Raw genomic sequence first — 27,753 nt, 5'->3', positions numbered from 1 at the left:
CCACTCATTCTTTGTTGCTTTTAGGTTTTATTTATTTTCTTAATCTTCATATTATCTCCTCCACATGTTCTCTTCCAATATGTACTTACATTTCAAAATTTACAAACCCACCATTCACTGTTTCTTGGACAAATTTCAGTTGCTTCTCCTTTGATTCAAGAGAATCAGTGCACTCTTTGACGGACTTTTCTACCAAATAAAGTTCCTTCTCCTTTGATTTTTGTTCCTTAAAGCATTCCACAATTGCTTTCTGAATTGATCTAAGCTCTTCCTGTTTTGATTTGAACTCCTTGTCACACTCTTTAATCAAATTCTGTCTAGAATTCAGTTGATTTCCTTTAAATTCAAGTTCCTCGTTGAGTTCTTCAATAGATCTTCGGATTGCATTATACTCCCTCTGTTTTAGCTCAAAATCTTCACAAAATTTTCTATACAATTCTTCGACTGAATCAAGTTGCTTCTCCTTAGACTGAACTTCTTTAGACTGGTCTATCAATTTCTTCTCTATCAAATCTAATATCTTCTTTTTTGACTTAATTTTTTCTGAACTCTCTTTAATGCAACCATCAATAGACTCAAATTCATTCTCTTTCACTTTCAGCTCCATTGTCCGCTCTTTGATTAACTTCCCTATTTCATTCATAACTTGATAACCCAAAGCAAAACTCAAAAACCAATAGAGAGAAGCGGTAACCAACAGAGAAAGATCTGATAGAAAAAACGAAGAAGACCGAGAGCAGAGGAACACGCAGAGACCACAATGAAAAAATTGTATTGCAAAGCTCACAAGAAACAAAGTAGAAGAAGAGAAGAGACCATGACACAAAAAGAGAAGCATCAGATTGGCAGATTTGGGATAATTCTAAGGAAGTATTTCTGGCTTCTGAAGTTGTCGAAGAGTTAAGAATTTATGAAAGAGCATAAGAGACGTTGGATAGAAAAAAGTCGGGTTCGTGCAAGGGAAAGGCAGAGCATCGGGTTTTAGAAAACTTTTATTACATTTTTTTTTAATGTTTTTTTTTAAATATTATGCTGATGTGGAAATTTGTGGGAGCTCCAAAAGCTTCGGTTTTATATGTATATATAGATTAAATTAGGTTTCAAATTTTGGAAAGGCAATCGTGATTGATGGAGCATAAAAAATGGAACAAAAGATTTATATTCATTATATATCTAAGTTTATCCTGTTAGGTTCTAAAGATTTAGGTCAAAATATTTAGAATCACATTTGTATTGTGTTGGCAAACCGAGAACAAAATATGTCTAGTCTAGGTTTTAGGCAATGCTTAAAAGTGGGTGTTTTAAGTTTCAAGTCCATCTAAGTTCAGAAAAAGCGAGTGTAATTCTGCCTTGCTCAAACAATTGCGAATTAGGTCCAATTGATCAAGAATCGTAGACACAGCTTTTTTTGCAAATTTTTAAATAGGCTTAAGCCCGTGAAAACGTTTAGGGTTTCATCTAAACTTCTCCATATATAAAAGGGAAACCCTAGCCAGTTTTGATGCTGCTGAAAAAGACTTGTGTGTTACTCTTTGTGAGATTTGAGAGGTTTTGTATCTTCTAACTACATAAGAATTTATCGGAGCAAAAACTTTAATCAAGCGTTTGGTAGAACATAGTTGCTGCATCAAGATCATTATTGATGGTGATTTGAAACCTTTGAGTGGGATCTCAAAGTCACAAGTAAGGTGACTAGTGTTGCTATAAATCTAAGAAGAGAAGGAGTCTGTGGATTCGGAGTTTGCACGTGGTCGTGTTCGTAAGTTATTACATGAGATAGCAATAGATTTAGGGTTAAATCTGATTGTAAAAACTTCGATTCTCTTATAGTGGATTTATTTTACCTTGAGGATAGTTAGGTCAAATCCTCTCCAGGTTTTTACCTTGAAACGGTTTGTTTCATTGGTTTTCCTAAGTCATCATATCGAGGTGTTATTTATTTTCCGTTACTTTGCATGATATGATTTATTTGTGTTTAACGTAGATCTTAATAATTAATCTAAGTAATTACTTGGTTAATATATTATGTTAAACAATTTGGTTTAAGGGGTCTAAACGAACAAACAAGTGATATCAGAGCAGGTTAGCTCTTGTTTTTAGGTTTTTTAACCTAGAGTTGATCCTTGACCCCTGCTATTGGTGAATGGATTACTACCCAAAAAGAAGCAGCAAGCTTTAACAGTAAGGCTATGAATGCGATATTCAATGTTGTTTCTATGGAAGAATTTATGAGAATCTCAAATGTGGAGATTGCTTACACTACATGGAACATCTTACAAATAGTGCATGAAGGCACTAAGGCAGTAAAGATCAATAAATTACAGCAGTTGACCTCTAGATTTGAAAGAATTAGAATGTCTGATGATGAATCTTTTGATGAATTTTATGCTAAGTTGAATGATATTGTCAATTTTGCTTTTAATTTGAGTGAAGTATGATCAACCTAAAATTGTTAGGAAAACTCTTAGATCATTAATTGAGGATTTCAGACCTAAAGTAACTGCCATAACTGAAAGTAAAGATGTTGACTCTATTCCTGTAGATGAACTTGTAGGATCTCTTCAGTCTTATGAATCTGACTTACCAAAATCTAGTAAATCCAAATCTATGGCCTTGAAATCTGTTGATGATGTTGATGATTGTAGATTTGATGATGAACTTTCTTTTACTAAGATTGCTTATCTTGCCAAGAACTTTAGAAATTTTCTGAGAAATGATAATAGGAGGGCAAGAAATAGAAACAATGTTGATACTAAGAATGTTAAGAAGAATGACACTACCAAAAACAATAATGTTGAAAAATCAAAAGATAAAGTAGGTCAATCTTCTAATAGTTCTTTAGGACAACAATGTTATGGTTGTCAGGGTTATGGTCATCTAAAATCTGAGTGTCCAATTCTCTTGAGATTCAAAGGTAAAGCTATGGCTGTTACTTTGAGTGATGATGAAGTTTCTGATCATGAGTCTAAAAGTGATCAAGAAGGAAACTTCATGACTTTCACTGCTACTGTTGTAGTAAGTGAAATTGAGGCTGCTGATGAGAACCTTTCTGATGGGGAACTTTCTGAGAATGTAGATTTGCAAGAAGCTTACAACAAGCTTTGCAAGATAGCAGCTAAAGATGCTATGAGTGTTGAATCAGGGTTGAAAGAGATAAATATTCTAGAACAAGAAAAGAAGAATTTGCTACTAAAGTTGTTTGATGCTAATGAACTCTTGAACTTTGTTAAAATTGAGAACCTGTCCTTGCTTGGAAAGGTTAAAAGTTTAGAATTAGAATTATCTGTTGCTAGAGAACAAATAGATAGAACTTCTACCTCTAAACTAGATGAGATGTTACATGTTCAAAAGTCTGTTTTTGATAAAAATAGGTTTAGGGTTTGTTGAGAATGGATCTACCTTTGTGCCCTAAGTTTGTACTTGCTACATCAACTTCTGTTGTTCATACAACCCATTTTGAAGTCAAGGTACATAAGGATGGAGTTCTAGCTTTTAGAAGAACTAGGGTAGATCTGAGTGAGTCTAAACCTAAGAAACCCAATCAATCTGGAAGCAAGAAAAATCACAAACCTTAGTGGTTTTGTCATTTTTGTGGTGGAGTTGGACATACTAGACCAAATTGCTTTAAGTTGCAAGCTATAAAGCAAGCTTCCAAACCACAAGTGCCTGTGCCAAAAGCACAAGATCCTATGACACTTATTCATGAGTTGGTAAAGGTTCTTAGCCTTTATACCACTACTGGAGCTGAAATTAGGGTAAACTCTAATAGAAATTCCAACTCCAAGTATGCATCTGAAAGAGTTTGGATGCAAAAGACTCAGTCTTAGTGAGTCTTTTTGAAATGGTCATTGTGTTAATTCTTTCTATCTCTTGTGACCAATTTTTTTTTTTCTTTAGGTTTGCATTTGCATAACATTCATACATTGCATTGCATTCTAGGTTTGCTTTTGTTGTTTTTCAGTTTTTTTTTAAAGAAAAAAAAAGAAAAAGAAAATCATAACACTTTTTTTTTTGGTATTATACATCTTCAAGATTTGTAATTGAGGTTGGCCTATGAAATTTACATTTCATGTCGTGTACCTTGTTTAGCTTTGATGAGCTTTATTTTTCTACACTTTGCTAGTTTGTGCTATGTAGTGCTTATATTTTGTGAGTTGTTTATGGTTTTTAATCACATGCTCTTGATTTTGAAGTCACATTCTTTTGATTGTAAGGACTAAAAAACCCTAGGAGAAAGACATAAATAACCATCTCACCACTATTACTCGCCAATCATGAACACTTGTGTGCAAATCATAAAAGTCGTGCTTGGTAAGGTGTAGCACTTGCACAGCAAAATTCTTAAGGTGTTATTGTACATTAGTTTAAAGAAGCAAAAAGAAAAAAGAAAAATAAAGTAAAATATGCTTCAAAAGAAAAAGAAAAAGCAAAAAAAAAAAAGAATTATTATAATAATAATGCATGGTTGTAAGCATGTTTTCTAGGAGATGTGAGAGTTATATGATGTAACTCTTTAGGAAATAGTTACTTTCAAACTTATGTGATGAATAATGTAGAAATTGTGCTTATTTTCTGTCTACATATCACTGTGTGATTATCTCATACACTTACTAGTTGCATACACCACAAGCAAAACTTTATTAAATTTGATACATGTAATTGTGTGTTAAGTTTTATGGCCTTCTAAAATCAAACTTCTTGATGTGTTTAATGCATTTTGGGGAGTGAGGAAAGAAAAGTTTGAGGAAATTTGTTAACTTTTGATTTCTTCTTTGAAAAGTTGGTTTTGAAAATCATTTGAAGTCATGAACATACATGTCATATCATAAAAACAGTATTTCAAATAATTCTGCAGAAAAATTTTTCTAGAATTTTTCAAAATTTCTGTTTCTTTAAAATTCGACTGATCGAGTCTATTTTTTGACTGATCGAAATGTGAAGAAGAAAAACAAGTTTTTAATTTAGAGTCTTGGGTTCCTTCGATTCCGTCCCAATTCCTGTTCAATTAGTCGAGCCTGATTTCATGTGAAATTCGATTCCTGCTCAATTCCTCTCGACCGATTGGATTTCGATTTTTAAAAACATATAGGAATCAAATCTGACTTTTTCAAAATTTCTTTGTCTTTCTCTCCGATTCCTCTCCTGATCCCTCTCTCTCTCTCTCTCTCTCTCTCTCTCTCTCTATCTATATATATATATATATATATTTTTTTTTTTGTCGTTTTCTTGGTCAAAGTTTTAAAGGTTTTCTTCATACACTTAGGGTAAGACTCTTTTGACCTTTCTTTTTCATCAATTACATATAATCATGCATTTTTCAAAAAATTTCACATTTTCAAATTTTTGGGGGTTTTTTGATGATTATGGTTTTTTTGATCAAATTTGAACCATGGGTTTTTGTTCATGCATCATATCAACATGATTCACATGCTTTAATTTCAAAATTTTTGTGATTGATTAAAAATTTCAAAATTAGGGTTCTAATGTTCTTGAGAAAATTGGGGATTTTGTTAAATTGGGCAAAATTAAGTGAAATTGGCTTTTGTTGTTGATGGATTGAGTAATTATAACTTCTTGTGTTGTTCAATTGATCAATATAAGGATTTTTGAGATTTAGGTTTTTCAAAATTTGAGATTTTTCTAAAATTCTTAAATTTCCTTTGTCAATTTTCAAAATTGTGATGAAATCAGACTGTTTTGGAGCATTAGATCATGCATCATATGTGTTCAACTGTCATGCATCATATAGTTTTTCAAAATTGTATGTTATCTTGTCTCTAACTCTTCTTAATGTAGTCTGCCCTTGGTTTTTCTTGTTTTCTTTGTTTTCTTTGTTTCTGATTCTTAGTCATGGCTCCTAAGGTTGGTAGGAAGTTCAAAACTAGAGCCAATCGGAACCCTGAGTCTTCCTCTTCTCGTTCTGCTCATTTTGATAGTGTTAGATTTCTCACTGATAAGTGTGAAGACACTTATGAGACCTTGACCAAATATAGGTCTATCTGGGATGAGAGGGATATAGTTTTGAGTAAGCTAGACCCTTCCATTCGTAGGAACTTTGTGTCTAGGAATTGGTTTTCTTTGTGTGAGGTGTTTGATCCTTCTCCTGTAGCTTTGATTAGAGAGTTTTACTCTAACCTTTTTGTGTATTCTGAGGCCACAGGTGGTCATTACTTGACTTCTTGGATTAGAGGTCACGAATTCACAATAAATAAGCAAACAGTGTCTAAAGCTTTAGGAGTGCCTATTGTTCATAAACCCACATACCCATACACTAAGTTTCTTGCTGTTGATGACATGATGTCACTTCTTTGTGGTCGTCTTGTTTCTTGGGGTTTTGAACCAAGAATCAATTCTTGTGAATTCACTGAGCTTAATTCTTTATACTTGAGAATTACATGTCATAACATCTATCCCATCTCACATGTTCATACTATTCCTATAGAGAGATGTGCTTTTCTTTATGCTTTTGTCACTGATGGTTCCATGTGTTTTCCTTCTATATTTATTCAAACTATTGTTGATGTGTCTAGGAGTACTAGTAAGAGTCAAAAGTTTTTTTTCCTTATGTTTATTTTTAGGATTTTGAGGTTTTTATGGTTATCTGAGTTTCCTCCTTTAGAGTTAGTACATATCATTGCCCCCATAGGAGCCACCTATCTTAGATAGCAACAGGCACAAATGAAAAGTCCTGAGCCAAGCATTAGGACGTCTAAGAGATCATGAGGAGAAGCTTCTACTATAGCTTCTGCCTCTGGTGCTATGCCTGCTGCTGAGAAGACATTTGTGGATCTGACTGTTGCTATGGATCCTGCTGGTGGTACTGAGGATGTTGATCCTTCGGTTGCTCCTCCTCTTTCACTCCATGCTATGATGCAGTCCTTCATGATTACACAGGTTGCTCATGATCAGCTTCTTGATGAGTTGTTGATGGAGGTTGCTTTTTTGAGAGTAGATTTTGTGGAGTATAGGAGTGCTTTTCCACCTCCTCCATCCTTTGAGGATTGATGTTGCCTTTGGCAATACGTAACAAAAAGGGGGAGTAGATTTGTTGTATTTAGAGGGAGTTTGATGTATTTTGATATTATTTTTGGTTTTGTGTTTATATTTCTATGTTTATATCTGTCAATGTCTTTGATTCACAAACATTGATGTGGTTATAGATTATGATAATTGATGATGATGAGGTTATTCATATTGATGTGTTCACTGTCTATTCATATGTTTTGTGAATTCAAAGTTCAGATTTTGATTTAGATTGTTATACTGTATCTTCCATACATGCGTTTATGGTTTGTTTTTAGTGTTTCAGGAATTTACAGGTTAATTCTTTCAACAATTGCTGTCTATACTAGCAACTAATAGTTACTAGTTGTGTAAGGATTGTATTAGGGCAATAACTTGTATTTGGGCTGGTGTTTAAATTTAAGCATTTCATTATTTATGTGTGTTTTGTCACAGATTGCCAAAGGGGGAGATTGTTAGGTTTTAAAGATTTAGGTCAAAATATTTAGAAATACATTTGTATTGTGTTGGCAAACTGAGAACATGTCTAGTCTAGGTTTTAGGAAATGTTTAAAAGTGGGTGTTTTAAGTTTCAAGTCCATTTGAGTTCAAAAAAAGAGAGTGTAATTCTGCCTTGCTCGACTGATCAAGAATTTGGCTCAATCGATCGAGAATCGCAGGCACAGATTTTTCAGCAGATTTTTAAACAGGCCCAAGCTTGTGAAAATGTATAGGGTTTCATCTAAACTTCTCCACATATAAAAGGGAAACCCTAGTCTCATTTTGATGCTGCTGAAAAAGACTTATGTGTTACTTGTTGTGAGATTTGAGAGGTTTTGTACCTTCTAACTACACAAGAATCTACCGGAGCAAAAACTACAATCAAGCATTTGGTAGAACATAGTTGCTGCATCAAGATCATTACTAATGGTGATCTGAAACCTTTGAGTGGGACCTCAAAGTCACAAGCAAGGTGGCTTGTGTTGTTGTAAATCCTAGAAGAGAAGGAGTTCGTGGATTCAGAGCTTGCACGTGGTTGTGTCAGTAAGCTACTACATGAGGTAGCAATAGATTTAGGGTTAAATCTGATTGTAAAAACTTCGATTCTCTTATAGTGGATTTGTTTTATCTAGAGGATAGTTAGGTTAAATCCTCTCCAGGTTTTTACCTTGAAACAGTTCATTTCATTGGTTTTCCTAGGTCATCATATCGGGGTGTTATTTATTTTCCGTTGCTTTGCATGATATGATTTATTTGTGTTTAACCTAGATCTGAATAATTAATCTAAGTATTCACTTGGTTAATATATTAAGCTATTAAGCTATTAAGCTAAAATAATGAAAGCTACTTGTAGCTTAGGTAGATAGCAGTTTCAGTAAAAACTTGTCTTCACAAATCTACATCTGTATCACTTTGCATCTACACTTGGATCAACTACACCTGTGTTTACACCAACTCTTAACACTCCCCTAGAAAGGTTTTAATAAACTTGGCTTGTATTTTTCTCTCACAAGATGGAAGTCTATCTCTATGTGTTTAGTTATTTTGTGACATACAATATTTGTAGCTATGTGCAAAGCTGCTTGACTATCACAATTGAGAGAGACAGGTCTTGGATGTGTTATAGTCAAGTCTTCGAGTAATGTCAACAACCACAAAATTTCATAGGTGGTGACTACCATTGCCTGATATTCAGCTTCAGCTGAAGATCTTAAAAGTATATATTGTTTCTTGGTTCTCCAAGATATTAGAGAGTCTCCTAAAAATACACAATACCCGTATAGACTTCTGGTATCTAGACAAATGTTCATTCTTATTGCAATAGATTGCAAATAATTGATAAAAATAATTCGAGTTAAGCTATTGCAATGATATCTTTATTCAAAGTTATTGTTTCATGTTTGTCATTTCAAAAAAATTTATACAAGTTATTGCAATGATCTCTTCATTGCAATAGGCTATCACTTCAATATTTTTGTTGTAATATATTATAAAAATAATTTGTATCAAGTTATTAAAATGATTTCTTCATTCTAAGTTATTATAATTGTTTGTTTGTTTGTTTGTTTGTTTTTTTTTTTTTTTTTTTTTTTTTTTTTTTTTTTTTTAATGTAGTCAAGTATTTAGGCTTCTATTGTAACAAAAAATTATAAGTTATTGCACTAATTACAATTGATTCCATAATTTACCACTTTTAAATTACTATTGCAACAACTTTTAAATTACTATTGTTGCATTAACACTAAATTTAATTAGCTTATTTTGGTATAATTATGTGTTCTCAGCTCATGATCGAGATCCTAGCTAGCAAGAATTATTGTAGCACGTAGGTTGAGATTTAAGTTGGGCCCTGGAAAAGATGAATGGTCTCTAGAAATTGAGGTTTTTAAGTTTTGAAATTATAATTATTTTTTAAAATTAAAATGAAGTTAAATTTAAAACTAATTAAACTATATTTTTGTAGTTGATGCGGCAATCCATATTGCATCCTAGGTGGCATAAAAACAATTTTTTATTTTAGCTATTAATCACATCAGTATTTTCCATCAATCATTTAATGATAGAGACTAAACTAACAAATTTAAAACATTAGGGATCAAATTGACACATAGCATAAATGTTAGGAATCAAAATTGATGGGCCAAGAATGTATTGACCCCTTTGGTAACTTAATCAATTAACTTAACTAAGTGAAATTAATTAGATTTAATTACATGCAATAAGCGTGGTAGCACAAACAAATCACCAACTAAGTTAAATGCAGCGGAAAATAAATTTGATACAGGTGATTTGTTTACGAATGAGGAAAATCACCAAGGAAAAACCCACTGGATAAATTTAAGGTCACCACTCCCGAAAATCTATTATTATCAAAACAAGCGGTTACAAGTAAAAGAAATCCTAGTACCTAATACCAACCTACAGTTGAACTCTTACTTCACTACCCAATTGGACTTGTAATGTAGTGACAATCTCTCCTTTCAATGCTCGACTCCCAGTACGTAACTAACCAATTGATGCATGGATCCAAGTATGTGACTGACACATCAACTTGAGGAAAATGTTGGCTGCAAAGTTCTTTAGTTCATCCAGCGATGAAGATTAAGAAGTTCCTTGGTTACAAAACCCTTGGCCCAAAGACGCAACAACTTCTACAAGGAATATGATGAACTAGGGCAAATTCTGTCTCTGGTCACAATTTGCATGCACAATCAATTTGCATTAAGTTGCATTACTTTGCATAACCTTTTATGACCCTCAAAATAATCCTTATATATGTTTAGAGTTGTGAGAAAATAAACCCTACACACATACACTTGGATATGCATGAAATTAGATTTGAAAATTTGAATTTCGTAATCCTTGACAGATACAGCTTCTGTCGAGCTGCATGGTTTCAATACTAGACTTGAACTTTTGTTTCTTGAAGTACTAAACCCATTCTAGATCTATCCAATTATAAGAAAAGTACGTTTTGTCAAAAAATTAACTAATTTACATAACATATGTCTCTAACAATATCCACATATGTCCTAACAAAAATGATAATCTACCCTATATTTTAACACAAAATAAACATTAAATAATTACTAGTTGGAAATAAATATTGCTGAAAAAATTCAAAGAGAAGTTTTAGGAATAACAATTTAGCCAATTAAGATGATATTGGAGACCTTCTTGAGAGAGCGAACATAAAATCTAATTTTAACGACTAGTTATATATATATATATATATATATATTTTTTTTTTCTTTCATTCTTTTAATGAATAACAACTAACTATATATATATATATATATATATATGATAGAGTCATACTCGAAATATGATCAAATTTAAGAGTAATAGTAACCATTTGACTTCCATTCCAATATTCCTTATTCCTCTCCCCCTAACATAAAAAGAGAAAAACAAAAAAAGTAAAATAAAAAACTGCAGATACTTTTTACCTGATAAGAAAAATATACAAAATGGGAAGAGTGTTTCAGTTTGTCTGTAAAGCTGTGTTGTGTTGTAAATTGCACTATTAAAAGTGAATACAAATCTTATGTTCCACTTTCTGCTCTACCAATTATGGTATATCATGTGCTTAATTTTTTTTTCCATTTCAAATTTTGGTTATTTTATAAAGAAAGTAAAATAATTACATGACAAATTAAGATTGGTAAAACATAAAGTAAAATACAAAAAAACTTAAAAAGTGAATAGGATTTGTATTCATTAAAAGTTTGGACATTTTCAACTATTTTGCTTTTAGGGCAAATTCCAATAGGAAGGGCAATACTCTACCAACTATATATAGAAAAGTTACAAACTATTAGGAGTGTGGTGTTCACAGTGCCGATTTAGGCCATTTTTAGTATTGCACTTTGCGGAGTGGTTTAGTCAAAACTATAACTGCACTGCATCGTATTTTTGCGGTCACAATGTGGTGTGGTGTAGAGTTTAGCCAAGACCATAATTATACTGCACCTCATTTTTGTAGTTACATGTGCGTTGCAGTGTATAAGATGTGGTTTGAACGGTTTGAAGCTAGTATATTTTTCAAATTTGGGCTTTTCCTCAGTGGCCGCTCCAGGAATTTTTTCCAGGGTGTTCCTATAAGTTCTCAGGAATTTTTCCTAGGGTAGCAAAAGAATAAACAATAAACTATAAGTTCATTTGAAATATTAATAAAATTATTAATTATTGTTGTTTAGTTGTTTCATGAATTTGTTTGTTTTTTATAAACTATAATTTGTTATATTGTTGTTTCATTAATTATAAAATTATTAATTGTTGTTTAGCCTAACATTATTTAATTTGTTTGTCTTTTATAATGTATTGATTAATTAAATTATTAATTATTGTTTATTAGTTGCTTTTCCCAATTAATTATTAGTTAATTAAATTATTGTTTATTAGTTGCACTAGCACACATCTCACGTGCATTTACTTCCCCCAATTCAAATATCCAAACCGGCCCCATGTGCCCATCCACCCCCCACCTTACTCAACAGACAAGCCTCATGCCTGATAACCCCAATCACAAGAACCAGTTGCCAATCAGAAAATTTCAAAACCACAAATCACAATACACATTACACGTTACCCTAAAAGACAATTAATATCTCACCAACACCAACACCAACACCAATACCAACACACACCAACACCAACAGATAAGATAAAGCCAAATTTAAAAAGTAAAAAAACATGCAAAATATTAATAAAGTTAAAGTTTCAGCTAATCACAATTCAAAAGAATCAAATAAAGTTAGTCTTAAAGAATAGAGAGAGAGAGAGACTCTCGTTCATTTCATTTCAGTGATTTTAGAGAGAGAGAGAGAGAGAGAGAGAGAGAGAGAGAGAGAGAGAGAGAGAGAGAGAGAGAGAGAGAGAGAATGAGAGACTGAGAGAGAGTTGTTGAGGACAAATTTTTCACATCACATGGCTTCATTTCATTGGCAACCCGTACCACATCAACATTATTATGGATTTTGGGAAAACCCCTCTTAAAGCCCAAAAGAGCCCATATTTACACAAAAGGCGTCAAAGCCCATGGTTCAAGCTTATAGCACATCATCTTATTTTTAGCTCATGATCCAAGCTCATGAGTCTCATCGGGGGAATTTTGGGAGTCGTGGTTTAGAGGGCCAAGAAGTATGTTTAGTAAAGCTCCAGTGGTTCAAAGTTGATAAAGGAAAACATGTTGCTTGGCACGTCTTCCCCAATTCCCTGAACTCTGACGGGTCAGTGTGCAATAGGTAATATTTGGTAAGCTTTTCATATTACATAAAACTTAAAATGATAAAACTCCTCATGCTCTTTACATAAAAATTAATGTTCATCATATAATATAAGTTTAAAAATGTAATTATAGTATTTCATGTAGATTATATTATTATCATCTAAATCAATTCCAAGCACATGGCTAAATATATATTAATATCTCATATCTAGCATTAAATGCTCTCCTTACTCTCCAAGATTTGGTTAAAATGCAAAAAGACCATAATTACATCTCTAAAACTTCATCATATATCAACCAACTAGTCTATTACTTACCAAAATTATATATGGACTAAGCATATAATTTTCCAAAAGAAGAAACTTAGCCAAAAATACCAACAGCAACTCCAGTAGAAGCTGCAAACAGCTCCAACAGAAGTAGAAACAGCTTTTGCAGAAGTTGCAATAGCTCCAGCACATTTTGCAGTGGCTCCAACTGTGGTACCAGGAATAGAATGATTTCATTATCTTACCATTTTTAGCCAAACCATGAATTTAATGCCAAATATTTTCCCCCCAAGCAAAAGATCTCACTTCAAATGGCATCATTTGACAGCTAACAGTTGTAACAGCTGTGACAGCACCATTAAGTCTCTAACTTTGCTTCTTTTGGCTTAAAAACAAAATCCCACTAATGAAGACCACTTACTTTGTTAAAGATTTTTCCTTATTTGCTAAGTTTCCCTTCAACTAGTTCTAATCTAGTTACATGCTTGGCTCTATATAAAGAGGACCAAGCCACACATCAGGGGGGACTCTTTCTCTCATCCCCAATATTTTGAAACTTCACTTTGCTGCATATATCTCTAAACTCTTCCATACTTCTCCATCTCCCTTGCAAAAATATCTCTTCTTAGAGCACACCATTACACACTATCCATCTCTCCCACACTTTAATACTCTAAAACTTCATCATTTTGCTACCCAAAAACACATCTCCATCTCATTCTTTATTTCTCATACAAAATCTCCCTTTTTAGAAAGTAACATAACCCATGACGTAACACAAAAAACCACTCTAGCAGCAGCTATAATCTCATCTATTTACTAAATTTAACCTTCATTTCATCTATCACACACTTCCATATATTTTACAAACACATTCCTTACAAAATACCCACACATACTCCTCATATATCTTTAAACTCCATGTCTCACATAGTATACATATACAAGACTCATGTCCAATAAAGTATCTACATATAATTCCTATACATATTACACAAAATATATATGCTTCTTACCATCTCCACACATCTTAAAATATATCAAACACTCTTCCAAGAACACATTACAAAATCCCTTCCTTATGGAAGACATATATTTATAATGCTAAAAGCCCTTCTTATGAAAGACAAAAACTTATAAAATTAAAAGCCCTTCTTATGGAAGGCAATATAACTCATACTTGACTAAAAAACTAAAAGAGCATTACATGGGGAAAATCATTTAAGTGCATGATGAAAGGGGATAAACTTAACCAACTTATGCACATGGTTGGACATGCTCTCTCTCCCTCCAGTTGCAACCATTTTTCCCTTTTGAATATGAAGGTTGCTGAAATGTTAAGTTCACTAATGTGATACAGCTAGAGCTACGAAATATGAAGTGTTGTTCTACAACCGGAGTTACAAACTGTGAAGATAAGTCAATCTTTCTCCATCTTTGAAATTACATCATTAAGTATATGTTAATTCATTATCATTCTACTGTTGGATGTAAATTATTTTAATATTATCTCACCATTTAATAAACATGGATTCATTAATGCTTCATTAATAAACATACATATCAATAAATCGAGCTACCACCATCGCACATATATTATTTGGACATGAACCACCATTGGACACATATTATTTGGACATGAACCACCATTGCCGGACAAACCTTATTATGTTGAACATGAACCATGAATTGCAACTAGACATGGACTATTGGACTCACCCCATTGTTGGACATTTGACACCTAATTAATTATTTTCTAATATCGGACATCACTTAATATACATAATAATAACATATCAACTTATCATTTAATCAAAGCTATTATGTTAAGCATATTATTTATTTATTTCAACCATTATCATGATTCTAAGACTTTGGGCTTCATCTATTTTGTAGACTTAAAAATACACCAGAAGTCATTGGTCTATGTGGCCCAATGTCGAGTTCTGAGTTAAACTCCCTAAAAAAAATCCGAACTTAGCAAAGTCACACTTCCAGAAGGAGACACGTGACTACGTGCAAAAAACCGCCCCCGACAATAGTTAGAGAGAAAAAGAGAGAAAAGTTAGTAAAATGAAATACCTCACAGTTTCTTTGACTCACTTTCACAACCCCCCTTGCTATTTCATACAAGCTCCTCAAACCCTAAGCTCCACCACCAGAGACCCAAAAGATGCCTCCAAAGCTCGATCCCTCATAGGTGGTGGACGTGTACGTCCAAGTCACCAGAGGTGAGGTCGGAGCGGCGAGTTCACTCGCTCTGAAGATCGGTCCACTGGGTTTCTCCCTGAAGAAGATCGGAGAAGACATAGCCAAGGAAACCACCAAGAATTGGAAGGGCCTCCGCGTAACGATCAAGCTAACGGTCCAGAACTATCAAGCCAAAGTGTCCATGGTGCCCTTCGCCACCGCGCTGGTCATCAAGGCGCTAAAGGAGCCAGAGTGCGACCGAAAGAAGATAAAGAACATCAAGCACAATGATAACATTTCGCTCGACAATGTCATCAAGATCGCTAAGGTGATGAAGCCTAGGTCTATGGCGAAGGATCTTAGTGGGATTGTGAAGGAGATTCTGGGAGCTTAAGGTTTGCTTTAGCCTTTGGTTATTTCTGATTTAGCGATTTGCTCTGTATTGGGGTTTGGTGTTTTTTTTTTTTTTTGAGAATCCGTGGGTTTGCTACCTCTGTAATCTGTTGGGCTTGCCGTCCGTTGTTTTTTTTTTTTTTTTTGTTGAGAATCCATGGGCTTGGCGCTTGCTTTGTTACATTTTTTTTCTAGATTTTAGTTCAATTTTTTTGGGCTTTTTTTTTTTTTTTTTTGCTTGAAATAGAACTTTTTTTTTTTTTTTTTATAATTTGAGGGTGTTCCTAATTTTTTTTAAGGGTAAAGAAATAAATTTTTTTGAATTATTATATATATATATATATTTTTTTTCAAGTCAAGGTGTTCCTGGGAACACCCTGAGCATAACGTGGCGCAGCCTCTGCTTTTCCTCTCTAGCCCAAAACTGATTTTCCCTTTGTTTTGGGCTAAATTTTAAATTATTAAGCTAGTTTTTCTTTATTTTGGGCTGGCTTTCTTAATCAACACTTGCTAGGGTTATTAAAGTTTTTTTTTTTTTTTTTTTGAAAACTAGGGTTATTAAATTATTAATAATCTATTTAATACTAAAAAAATAAATATATTAATATATAGAGAGGGTGCAGTGCAATTTTCTTATTATAAAACTGTAAATTACACTACACCATGTGGTGTGGTGCACTGTTACTTACGGTGCACTATTACTTACGGTGCACTATTACTTACGGTGCGGTTATGCTGTTTTACTAGTGATTTTGGTGCGGTTTTTACGGTTTGTGCGGTTTGGTGAACACCCCTAATTAGGAGAGGCCAATGGAGCAATTTGAAGTCGACATGACTAGCCGTAAATCATTCACATCTAATTGTAATCTCGAATCTACAGGCAAAAAATAAGATTGAAGCTATGCAAATAGAATTTTTTCATGTTCATTGATATGGTCTTACTAATTAATTTCGGAGGTGCTCTCAACTGAATACAAATCCACTTTTTGTTCCACCAATTACAACTTATCAAATATTTATTTGACTTTTGTTATAAAATCGCCAAAGTTTAAAATAGAAAAAAAATTAAACACATAGTAACTTGTGAATGGTGGAATACATAAAGTAGAACATAAAAAGTGGTATAGAGAATTTGTTCTTTTAATTCATGATTTAAGAGAAAACTTCCCATTGTCCTTCATTATTATTTTTTATGGGAATACTATGAATTTTATTCAATTGAAAAGCAACGATTACATCTTGGTGAAGAGCTTGTTCTAACTGAAACAGAAAAATTATCAATCCCTAAACCATATTTTGCTAACAGTGCCTTTTATTCTATGTTTGACTATTTCAGGTTTCAGATGGTCTTGTGTGAATTGGGGCACAATTTGGTATCGCTTGATATACTTCCGTTTACTGAGAATGCGTCTTCCATAAGGAGCTTGAAGCCTTCAGGCATATCTTCACCTTCAAATGTTTGTTGTTGCACCACCAACACTGATACCTCCCAATCAGACTCTGATGACACTAACATGTCCCCCAAGTACCCTAGCTCAGGATACTCATTCCATAAAGTAAGTCCCATGAACAATGACGAATTGCTTTCATGCTGTCTTCCTACCAAAATTAGTTCATAATGATTTTCTAGTAATTTAATCACATTTATCATTTCCACACAGTCTTTCACAACTCTCTCTTTATATATATGGTGCTTTTGTTGGATGTTAGACATCCTGAACCGTTTGATCATATCACAATCAAGCTCCGTACTCTTTTTATTAGGTTGAACCAACCGAATAACTGTAAGGCTAACATTGGGGTGTTCCGCCATGCGCATAGCATATGCTAATGCTTCGCGATCATCCGGCCCTTCCAAAAAGATCATTCCAATACTGTACAGAGGTTTGCTGCCCCCTGAATTCCTCCCAGATAATGTCTCTTTATCAACCAAGATTCCGACTGAGCATGGGACATTCTTAAGAATTTTGAAGTTGACAGCTTTTATGTGCTTGTCACACTCCTCTGAACCATGCAACGTCCAATGCTTATGAAAAGGGATAATCACCATTGATACTCTCTTCTCTAAAGCAAGGTTGCATATCTCATCATGCATTGTGGTATACGGTGCAATGGCTGTAAATGGATGCACCGTTACCTTACCAAGATTATGTTGCTCGTATCGCCAGAAAGCGTTTATTATGTGTTCAGAATGATTGGAATGAATAGAACTCCTTTTTCCTTGTTGATGCGCCACGAGAATTGGAGCTGATCTGCCTTGTAGCTCCATGAGATGGACAGCATAAAAGCAGATGGGACTTTTGGTCATTGGATTGGAGACTTCGAGAAGATTGATGAGGGAAGGAGTACTGTTTTGATGGAAAATGCAGGCCAACAAACGGAGCTCTTCATTAGGCATTGTATGCTGGATAGTCCTCCTCCTTCTGAAGCTCATGTATCTCTTGGATGGATTGTAGAGTATTTTCACTATGGGAGCGATGATTCCCGTCATCAAAATGAAGGTTACAGCAATTGCATTATATGATTCGTTGTCAATAACCTGCAAGGCAAAAGCAGGAATGCCGTCATGTTAACACGATTTGGTGGGCAAATTAATATTAAAGATGCAATTGGGATTTTGGAAAGAATGTGGGAAAGAAAACAAAAATGTTTCAGTTAATTGATATCAGTGCGCATTTGAATCCAATTTTTTTTTTTTTTTTTTTTGGTGAGACTTTTGGCTTATTTGCCTGTCTACGTCTTTTTAAAACCTCGTTTTTTTTGGGTACAATTATACTTTAATTAATTTTCTATAAATAAGCAAATAAGCAACTATATATTTTCAATAAATAAGCAAATAAGCTCTCAGACAAATTCTGCATTCAAACATACACTCATTAATTCCTTGCTCAAGTATTTCATTGCAATTTTTTTCAGCACTCTCTCCTTTTTTTGAATGCAAAATAGATGGTTTTTGGGAAATGAAACCAATTCTTAGTTCTTTTTGCAGAATGCAACTAAATATATATGTAGCAGCATGAGAAGCATGAATAAACGAGTTGTTGTTCTTACAAAGAGGAGAATCCCGATTTGTAAATTTATAACATCAGTAATGCCTTGGGTGCTCATGATGAGGCCTAAACAGAGCGAGTCCATGATGGGCATTTTGCAATAGAGCGAAGGTAACATGGTTCCGATGACCTTCCCCAGAAAGCTAGATAAAGCCAACAACTCTACAATTCCAGTAGTCTTTAAATTTAACGAAAAAATATCTAAGTTCCCGCAGGTGAGCACATAATAGGTTGGCAAGAGAATTAACGAAACATAGGATTCAAGCTTATCGACTATTGCTGATCCTAATGGCCAACCATCTGGTACAGTCAAGCCTAAAATCATAGGCCCCAACACGAAATGTATCCCAACGATATCACCAAGGAGGGAACACGTCAATATCATGAGAAAGATGGAAAACATGTAACTCTCTTTGAGTTGTTTTCTTTTAGTTGTTTGTCTAATCATCCATAATAAGATGGGCCTCATGATGCATATTATGATCAGCAGCATGCCGGCTACACTTAATGCTGCAAGTGGGAAAGTATTTTTCTTGGTTATTATTATGTTTTGCCTCACCATGAATGACACCAATAACCAAATCCAAGAGCATAACCCACTAACCATGGAAGAAGAAGTAGCCAATCGGCCAAGCTCTGAATTGAGAAGATTTAAATCGGCTAAAAGGCATGCAATGACATGGAAGGAACTTGAGGATTGAAATACAGCAATTTGAATTAGGCTCTCATATAAATTAGGCTCCAGGGTAACCTTACGCTTTAAAGTGTAAGCCAAGGTTGTGCTTAGCATTAGTGGCAAAAAGAAAGCACATAAGCCAATAACCAGTGCCTTTTTTCCTGATTTTGTTACCATACTCAAATCCATTTTAACTCCAACGATGAACATGAAGAGCATGGATGCGAAGGCCCCGATTGTTCTAATTGTATACATACTTCTTCCGGGATAGATCGTATCAGCTAAGACTTCGTCTTTTCCCAGAATCGAAGGTCCCAGTACAATACCTGTCTGATCACATTCAAAACCAAAAAAGAATGAGATAAAATAAAATGCAGAAATTAATTAGTTTATTTTTCCTCTTTATAATTTCATTTTTCTCAAAAGGCCATATATCTCGTTATGATTGAATAACGTGGAAAGGATAATATGAATATTGCGTTGCATATATATATATATATATATATATATATATATAGACACACACATTGATGTACATGGAAAAGGGTTGGGATTCACTGTAAGTATCATTATTTATATGTTTATATTTCCTTCTTTTTTAATTGAGGGAGAATTGAAATCAGGTACTGTGTTGAATTACATTAGCAAGAATGAAAAGCTTACCAACATTTGTGAAATAAAAGCACTTTCACCTAGTGGGGTAAGAATAAATTGTAAGGAGGCAGCGACCAAGGCGGCCACGGATAGCTGTGTGTAAAGGACTGGAACTGCGAAATCAAACGGATTATCTCCGAGAAAGACACCTCTACTTGTTACATCTTTGTATGGAAGGCAGGCCCAGGTGGCATTCCGCCAAATATCCTGCATCATGTTCCAAACTCACAGAAGTTATGCTTCAAGGCCTCACTGGAAGAACAAAATTGAGAGAGAGAGAGAGAGAGAGAGAGAGTATGTATCAAGTCAATATATCATGCAGGGTTGAGATGAGAGTGAAGAATTGGAAAAGAGAGTTAATAGACATGCACGTGAATGGTGTGGGATGGTCAAACACCTAATTTAACTCCCTGTGTTCCACCTTGTATTCTACAAATTACGGCTACCAATTAATCATTCATTTGCTGTTTCAAGGAGTAGGTATTTGCAATTTGCAAATATGATATTTTTGTGCACATATTTTCTTTTTATTATGGTAATATATAACTGAAATAGGGCATTGATTTAGGGTATATTTTTAGAATTTTTTATGGCAAAAAAATATTTAAATTTTTTTACAGTTTTTTATATTTCTCAAAAAAATAGTGTCAAAATTTTTCTAAAATATTTTATTAAAACCCTTTTTATTATTTCTTAAAAAGGATTATGAAAATTCTAACAAAGCACTATGCTTCAAAATTTGTTATTTAAACAATAATAATAGGCTTCACAAGAGGAGCCCTGTTCATACCCCAATACCATTACAAGTCCTTTTAACCCCATTAATTTATGTCGAATCCCACAAACAACTACCATAAAATCCTCACAACAAACTACGTATCACCCTCCCTATAATTGTACACTTGCACCATGGGAAGATGAATGGATTTATATTTTATATTTATGAAGGAAAAAAAAAAAGATGAGAATTAAGAACCCCTAGTTAATTTCTTCGTCCAACAGCAATCCTCTGTTTTTGTTGTTGCACAACAAAAACAGAAGTTCTGCTACTGATATCTGATGAGGCGAGCAAGTCTCCAATTATCCCCAACTCTGGGAATTCATTCCATTCTACAAGCCCTGATGTCTGAGGTGACACTATGTTATGCCTTCTACCTACTATAATAAGATCATACTCGTCCACCATAGAGCGAACAATCAATGCCGTCTGAGGCCCATCTTTCACCAACTGCTCAATGTATATCACATATGCATCACCCACTTTGTTAAGCTTCACATCCTTCAATATCTCAGAGTCGATCATTTTGTCCCAGCTACTAACAACTTCATTGCCGCAAGAGTCAACAAAGCGAATTACAGTCAGGCTGATGTTTGGGTCATTGGCCATGCGTTTGGCAAACATCAATGCCTCTCTATCATCATTACCTCCTATGAAGATCACAGCAATAGAGTAGTATGCCTCTGATGAAACCGTTGAGTGGCTTAAACTGCCACGATCAACTAAGATCCCAACTGAGCAGGGGGATAGTTCAAGAACACTGCAATTTGGAGCCCTTACTTTACTGTCTGATTTAATTAATAGACCCATCAATGGACCATTTACGGTGGAATGGTAGTACAACGAGCGGTGGGAGTTTGTCCAATGCAAGGGTGTGTTGAAGTACTGAAGCTCTATAACAGATTATAAACACGTGAACAAAGTACTTTTATTGAAAACTAAACTCTCTAAATTATAATACTTTGGAGCATTTATGTTGAAGGAGTCATAAATTTAGCAATATAGCTTTACAAAAAATTAATTTATCTATTTTATTTTTACACTTTACAGTACACACTGATATTGGATTTATATTTTTAACTATTTAATTAAAATAATATAAAAGAGATTTTATATTATTAAAGCAGTGTGAATGCATAGAGAGGGGAAATGCAAAGGGCAAACGAAGTAGAGAGAGGCAAAACGGAGAAAGAGAAAGTAAAGAGAAAAATATATATTTTTTTTTTAGTAAAAAGCAATGTGAACACAACATTTAATAATATATATATATATATATATATATTTTTTTTTTTTATATAATAGCCAAAAGTAACTATGCACTGTAACTATGAACTATGAAGTTAAAAAATATGGTTTTGGCTCCACTAATGTAGCCATATTTTGGTATTTGATAGTGCTAAAAATAGCAATATAACTTTTTAGCACCAACAATACTAGTGCTCTTACAAACATTAATGCTTGACTTACATACATTCAAGGTTGCATGGACATCGACACGGGTATGGGTACGATATGGGATGGGAGTACGTCAATTTTTGAAAAATAAGGATACGACACGTTTAGGGTACATTGATTAATTAATTAATTAATATTTATATTTAGGTATATTTTTAAATTTTTTAAACATAATTTATATTTATTTTAGAATTTAAATTAACTAAGAACAACAAGGAAGTATAATATCACTCATAAAATAACAAATACTAAACAACAAAACAATTAGTCATTTACTAAACCCATTAGAAATAGTCAATTACTAAACAACAATGTCAACAAAACAAATAGTTAAATTACTAAACCTATAAAAGAAAACATAGAAGGCTAAAACAGTAAAACCAATAAAAGAAAACGTGTAAGGCTAAATTGCAAGAACGATAAAATCCAACCAAAAAAAAAAAAAAAAGAGAGAGAGAGAGAGAAAAGAACTGAGAAAGATAGACCAAAAGAGAGAGAGAAGTTGAAACCTAAAGGAGAGAGAAACTTCTTTCTATGACAGAGGGGGAGTGTAACGCCACAACCCTTTAAAAAAAAGAAAAAAAAAAGAAGGTGGTTAGATTTTTTAGGCCCACGTGACCCCCCACCTACCCCAACTATTCCTTACCACACAATCTCATGATATCTCCCTCCCTTTTGGCTGGTCCATCCCTCTATCTCATTTGGTTCTCTTTTCATTTCATTTCACATTTTTCCCTCTTTCTCCCTCTCACTCTACCATCGATACCCCACTCCCCACATCATCATCTCCACCATCATTTTTCCGGCAAGATCACCAGAAAAACTTCTTAGGAACTCTTTCATCTTCACATCTTTTATTTGAGGTAAAATTTTCTAATTTTTTTGGTGGGTTTATATGCTTTTGCTAGAGGCTTTCTTTATCTAAGCTTTGATAATGATACCCATGTAATTCATGAGTTTTGGAAGTGATATTCATGTGTTTATATGTATGGGTTTTGTGTTGGTGGAATTATTTGATGAGTGAGTTTATAGTTTTTACAATGGTGGTTATCTAAGTGGTGAAGATTTGGTGGTTTTGGCTTTTTAATGTGAAATAGATGGTAAATATAATTTTTATTGATTATTTGAAGCTAGTTAAATGAAAGTTCAATTAGTGTGAAAACACTAATACTTGTTTAGACCCCCAATTTTAAATTACGACTTAATTGCTTTTACTCTAACTTATCTAAGGGCGAAACAAGAGTAAAGCACACGCAATAAATCGGTAACACTACTCTAAGCCATAAGCAAGTACAATGAGCAATAAATGTAAAGCTTAAAGAGTAGGGAAGAAAGATGCAAACACAAGATAACACCGAGACATGTTATCGAAGTGGAAACCGAAGTACTCGACAAAAAACCTCTTTGCGACCCTCTAAGTCCAAATTGATCCACTAATGAATAAGTTAAGAGTACACAAATATCAAAAAGACCCTCCAAGCCTAATCTACCCAATGTACTTAAGTCCTCCAAGCTCTTGCTACCAACAGACTTCTCAGAGTCTTGTCTTCACTAGCTTTCCAATTCTTGCAATTCCGCCCGATTGCATCCGCCACTCAATGACTTCTTCCAATGCTTCCTAAAGGCACCAAAACTTCTCTCAACACTCAGAATGGGTGAGGTAAGTGTTTGGGTTAGAAACTCTCAAGGATGCGTAGATGGAGAGGTAGGAGTAGAGGAAAACTAAGAGAATTTGTGTAGATGATTGTGGGTATGACAATCTCTAACTCTCAAGTGTTTTGCTAGGGTTTTCTCTCTAAAAAGGACTTCTTACAATTTTGTGGGTAATGAGGGTATATATAGTATGTGTAAAGAATTTAGGAAAGCACTTTTCATTTTTGCCAAATAGAGAGTTTCGAGGGTACCTTGTGAGATGGCCTTTCTCGCTAAGTACTTGTGAAATGACAGGCTGGCATGACTCTTCAGCTTCTAGTCATGTGCTTCAAACGTGACCTTTTTGTGAGTTCCTTTACTCGTGAGCTTCTCGCGAGCTAGTCGCAAAACTGCACTACTCTTCATTCATGCTTGATTCTTCACCAATCTCTCACACTAATCATTTACAATTATACCTACATAAATATAGGGAAATGATTGACTGAATTACAACCAAATTTGGCACGAAATTAAAGCCAACAAAGGCTAGTTGGAAATCACAACTTTACATTAAAGATTCTAATTTTTGTCTTGGAGAATATTATGATTTTGGTGTCATGGATCCCTTGATGATATTATATAAATCTTGTGGGAACTACTCATAAAGTGATGAGGTTTTGATGTTAGAGACAATACCTTGAATGATTTATAAGTATAATGAGAGTCTATGCCTTGTAAATTAATTTGTTGAGAAACTTTGGAAGTGAAATACATTATTTGTGAGGTTATATACTAGGCTCGCCTAATTAATTGCTTAGTTAGCAATCTCTAATTCATAGCTAGATGCAATGTCAAGCTTTATGCTTATTGTGATTGGTTTGCTTGGTATTGTTTAGGTTCTAACTAATCTCATTTCGAGCTTGGAAAATTAGGCTTTTGCGGGTTGTGAGATAAGTAGCTTTTTAATGGGATTTTTGGAAAATAACCATGTTGCATAAGCATTTTATTTGGGTCAAACACATTTTGGAAAATTAATTGTAGAACTATGTTTTTCTAAAATGTGTTGTGTTGTGATCCTACTATATATGATTATATTTGAAAGTGCATCATATTTCTTATTGCATATGGGGAAATGCATGATTTGTTAGCATGGAAAAGACTAGCATCTTTGATTAAATTCTTGAGAATGGATTTTATGGATTTATTGCATTATTTGCAAAATATAAACATTCTTTATCTTGACTTATGTTATTTGGGAAGTTAATACAAAATATTTTTGATAAGAAATGAGTTGAAGACTTTGAGAACCTTGTGAATACCTTGGGTATTCAAATATTTTATGAAACTACTTAGAAGTGAATTACTTATTTTGAATTAAATGTAATTTGTGAGCTCTTTATGTTCTACCCATATGCTGTGACATGTGATTACTCGGTGATTACCTAGCTAGATACTATAGTCTGTGTGACATTGGTATCTTAGTACCTGTCTTTGTGATGGTTATTGAGTTCCGTCTTTGTGACGGCGATGAGTTCCATCTTTGTGACGGCAGATTAGTTCCATCTTTGTGACGGCATTGTCATGTGGCCTTGGGTTTGGAATTGTATTGTTATTGCTTACAAAATATAGTATGTAGTTTCATGCAAGCATTTTGAGAAGTTTTGTCCCGTATCATTTTTAATCATTCTTGTCATATTATTTTTGGAAATGGTTTTGTAGAATTTATTTGGAAATTCCCAAATTATCGCATGCTTTGTAAACTATTCATCATCATGAAACTTGCATCTCCCCTACCCCTATTAGAGTAGGCAATGATCATCCTATTCTTTCACAAACTTTTTTAGAGTAGGCAATGATCATTTTGAGATAGGTTTTTGTGGCTAGCAATAGTTAGACTAGCTAGTGATGGAGGCTGGACTTTTGTGATGTTGATCTTTAGATGATGGAAGCTTGACTCATTCTTTTGTATTTGATAGTAGTGGTGATAACTTTATTCCCAATAATGGGACAAGCTGATGATGTGCAATTATATTTTATTCAAACCTCCATTCTTTTGTAGTCAATAGTTTCTGTAATTATTGCATATAGAGTTCTGACTTACTTTTGGAGTATCTTTAATAAAATTATTATGAAAATTCTTGATGTTGGTACTTAGTATGAATTTTTTGAATTGAATTGTTAAAAAGGAAAAATTTACAAGTACCTTTGAGATGTATTTCTCATGCTTTAGATCCTTTTGGGTTTAGGGTGTGACAGCGAGAGAGGGAGAGTTGGGGTCTCCGGCGGGGGTTCTTTTGTCACTGATCTACGACGGAGTGACTTGGTGAACATGGACAAGGCAAGAACAGAGCAAAGAGAGGCTGAGGGGCTTTGGTGCGAGAGAAGGAAGAACTGAGAGGCAGATGTCTTTTAGGGCTTTTAGTCGATTGTTATGCTCAAACCAGGATCAATCGTGAGTGGTTTGTCTAGTTGTCAAAATCTTGCTTTTATTTATTTATTTATTTTTTTAAGATCTTCCATGTCTGGGATGTACTGGTGTGTTGCAACCGTGTCTAAGCCGTATCCAGATTTAAAAAAAAAATCGGGTACACATTTGGGAAGTGTCTTACCAATACCTGGATACTTGGCCAAAAAAATAGGTGTGTCTGTGCAACATAGCATACATTATGACACTAATGCACACACGGCACCTTCCTTTCACTCCACACACTAGCTTTTTGTTTAATGCACTCACTCACTAGGAAGAGTTTCTTGACTTATGTTTATGACACACACAACAAGTGGGAACCCTATGGTTCCTATTTATACATGATTTTAGATTGTTAAGCTACCGACCTTAAATTTTCTGTTACTTTCTTTCAGCAATGCTTCTAGCTTCGTCTTTCTTCTGATTGTACAGTTCGACTCTGTAGGCTTTTAGATTCTAGGTTCTAGGTTCCTATTTTTGTTTCTTGCCCAAGTCAACTTCTAGAACAGTAGGCAAATTATGACTAAAGTTTAACTTGTAAAGGCCTCTAGAAAAATGTAGAGAATTCCGGAGAAAAAGAGATTAAGAGAGACACTCTAGTCTAGAAAAAAGAGTGTTGATTTCTAACAGGGTGCATATGTCTTATGCATGAACTTGAGAGGAGAGCGTTAGAATATATGTGGAACATGTTAAGAACATATGTCATATAGAATTAGCTAATCATTTGACAAAATGTACTTTACTTGTAATTGAGTAGATCTAGGATGTGTTCAATACTTCAATGAACAAGAGTTCAAGTCTAAGTATTGAAGCCATGCAAATCTATTCAAGAATCAAGTGAAGAAGTGTTGTTCATCAAAGCTCGATAGATGTATCTATTGAAATTTAATATTTGTAGCTCGACAGATATCTCAACAACTGTATCTATCAAGAATTACAAAATTTAGATTTCCAAATCTAATTTCATGCATATCCATGTGTATTTGTGTAGGGTTTTTTTTCTCATAATCCTAGACATATATAAGGATTATTTTTAGGACCGTCAAAGGTGATGCAATTGGATGCAAAGTGATTATTCACTCAAATTGTGACCGAAGACAATTTGCCTTAGTTCATATTTCTCTTGAAGAAGCTGCTGCGTTAGTGTGCCAAGGGTTTTGTAACCAAGGAGTTTCTTGATCTTCATCGTGTGGATGAACTGAAGAATATTACAGCTAACATCCTTCTCAAGTTGGTGTGTTAGTCATGTACTAAGATCCGTGCATCGATTGGTTAGTTATGAACATGGAGCTGTGCATTGAAAGGAGAGATTGTCACTACATTACAAGTCTAATTATGTATTGGGTTAAGGGTTTAACTGTAGGTTGCTATAAGGTATTGGGATTCTTTACTTGTAATCGCTTGTTTTGATAACAATGGATACTTGGGAGTGGTGATCTCAAATTTACCCGATGGG

General features: G+C 34.0%; 1 protein-coding gene and 1 long non-coding RNA gene across 2 annotated transcripts; one reads left to right on the top strand and one right to left on the bottom strand.

The window, feature by feature from the left end:
* Positions 1-16,785: 16,785 nt before the first annotated feature.
* On the bottom strand, positions 16,786-20,225 carry LOC115990798 (cation/H(+) antiporter 15-like). The gene is made up of 3 exons (XM_031114605.1): positions 19,975-20,225; positions 18,637-19,641; positions 16,786-18,124 (listed from the first exon to the last, which is right to left on the bottom strand). The coding sequence occupies exons 1-3, from the start codon at positions 20,179-20,181 to the stop codon at positions 16,925-16,927; spliced, it is 2,412 nt and encodes an 803-aa protein (XP_030970465.1). The 5' UTR covers positions 20,182-20,225; the 3' UTR covers positions 16,786-16,924.
* A 2,643-nt stretch (positions 20,226-22,868) lies between these two features.
* Positions 22,869-27,432, top strand: LOC115984948. Its single transcript, XR_004090562.1, has 3 exons — positions 22,869-23,061; positions 26,077-26,282; positions 27,289-27,432. It is a non-coding gene; the product is annotated as an uncharacterized LOC115984948 (long non-coding RNA).
* The last annotated feature ends 321 nt before the right edge of the window (positions 27,433-27,753 follow it).

Source organism: Quercus lobata, chromosome 1, assembly GCF_001633185.2.
Source record: "Quercus lobata isolate SW786 chromosome 1, ValleyOak3.0 Primary Assembly, whole genome shotgun sequence".
Classification (NCBI taxonomy): domain Eukaryota; kingdom Viridiplantae; phylum Streptophyta; class Magnoliopsida; order Fagales; family Fagaceae; genus Quercus; species Quercus lobata.
This window is presented reverse-complemented; position numbering and strand designations above follow the sequence as displayed.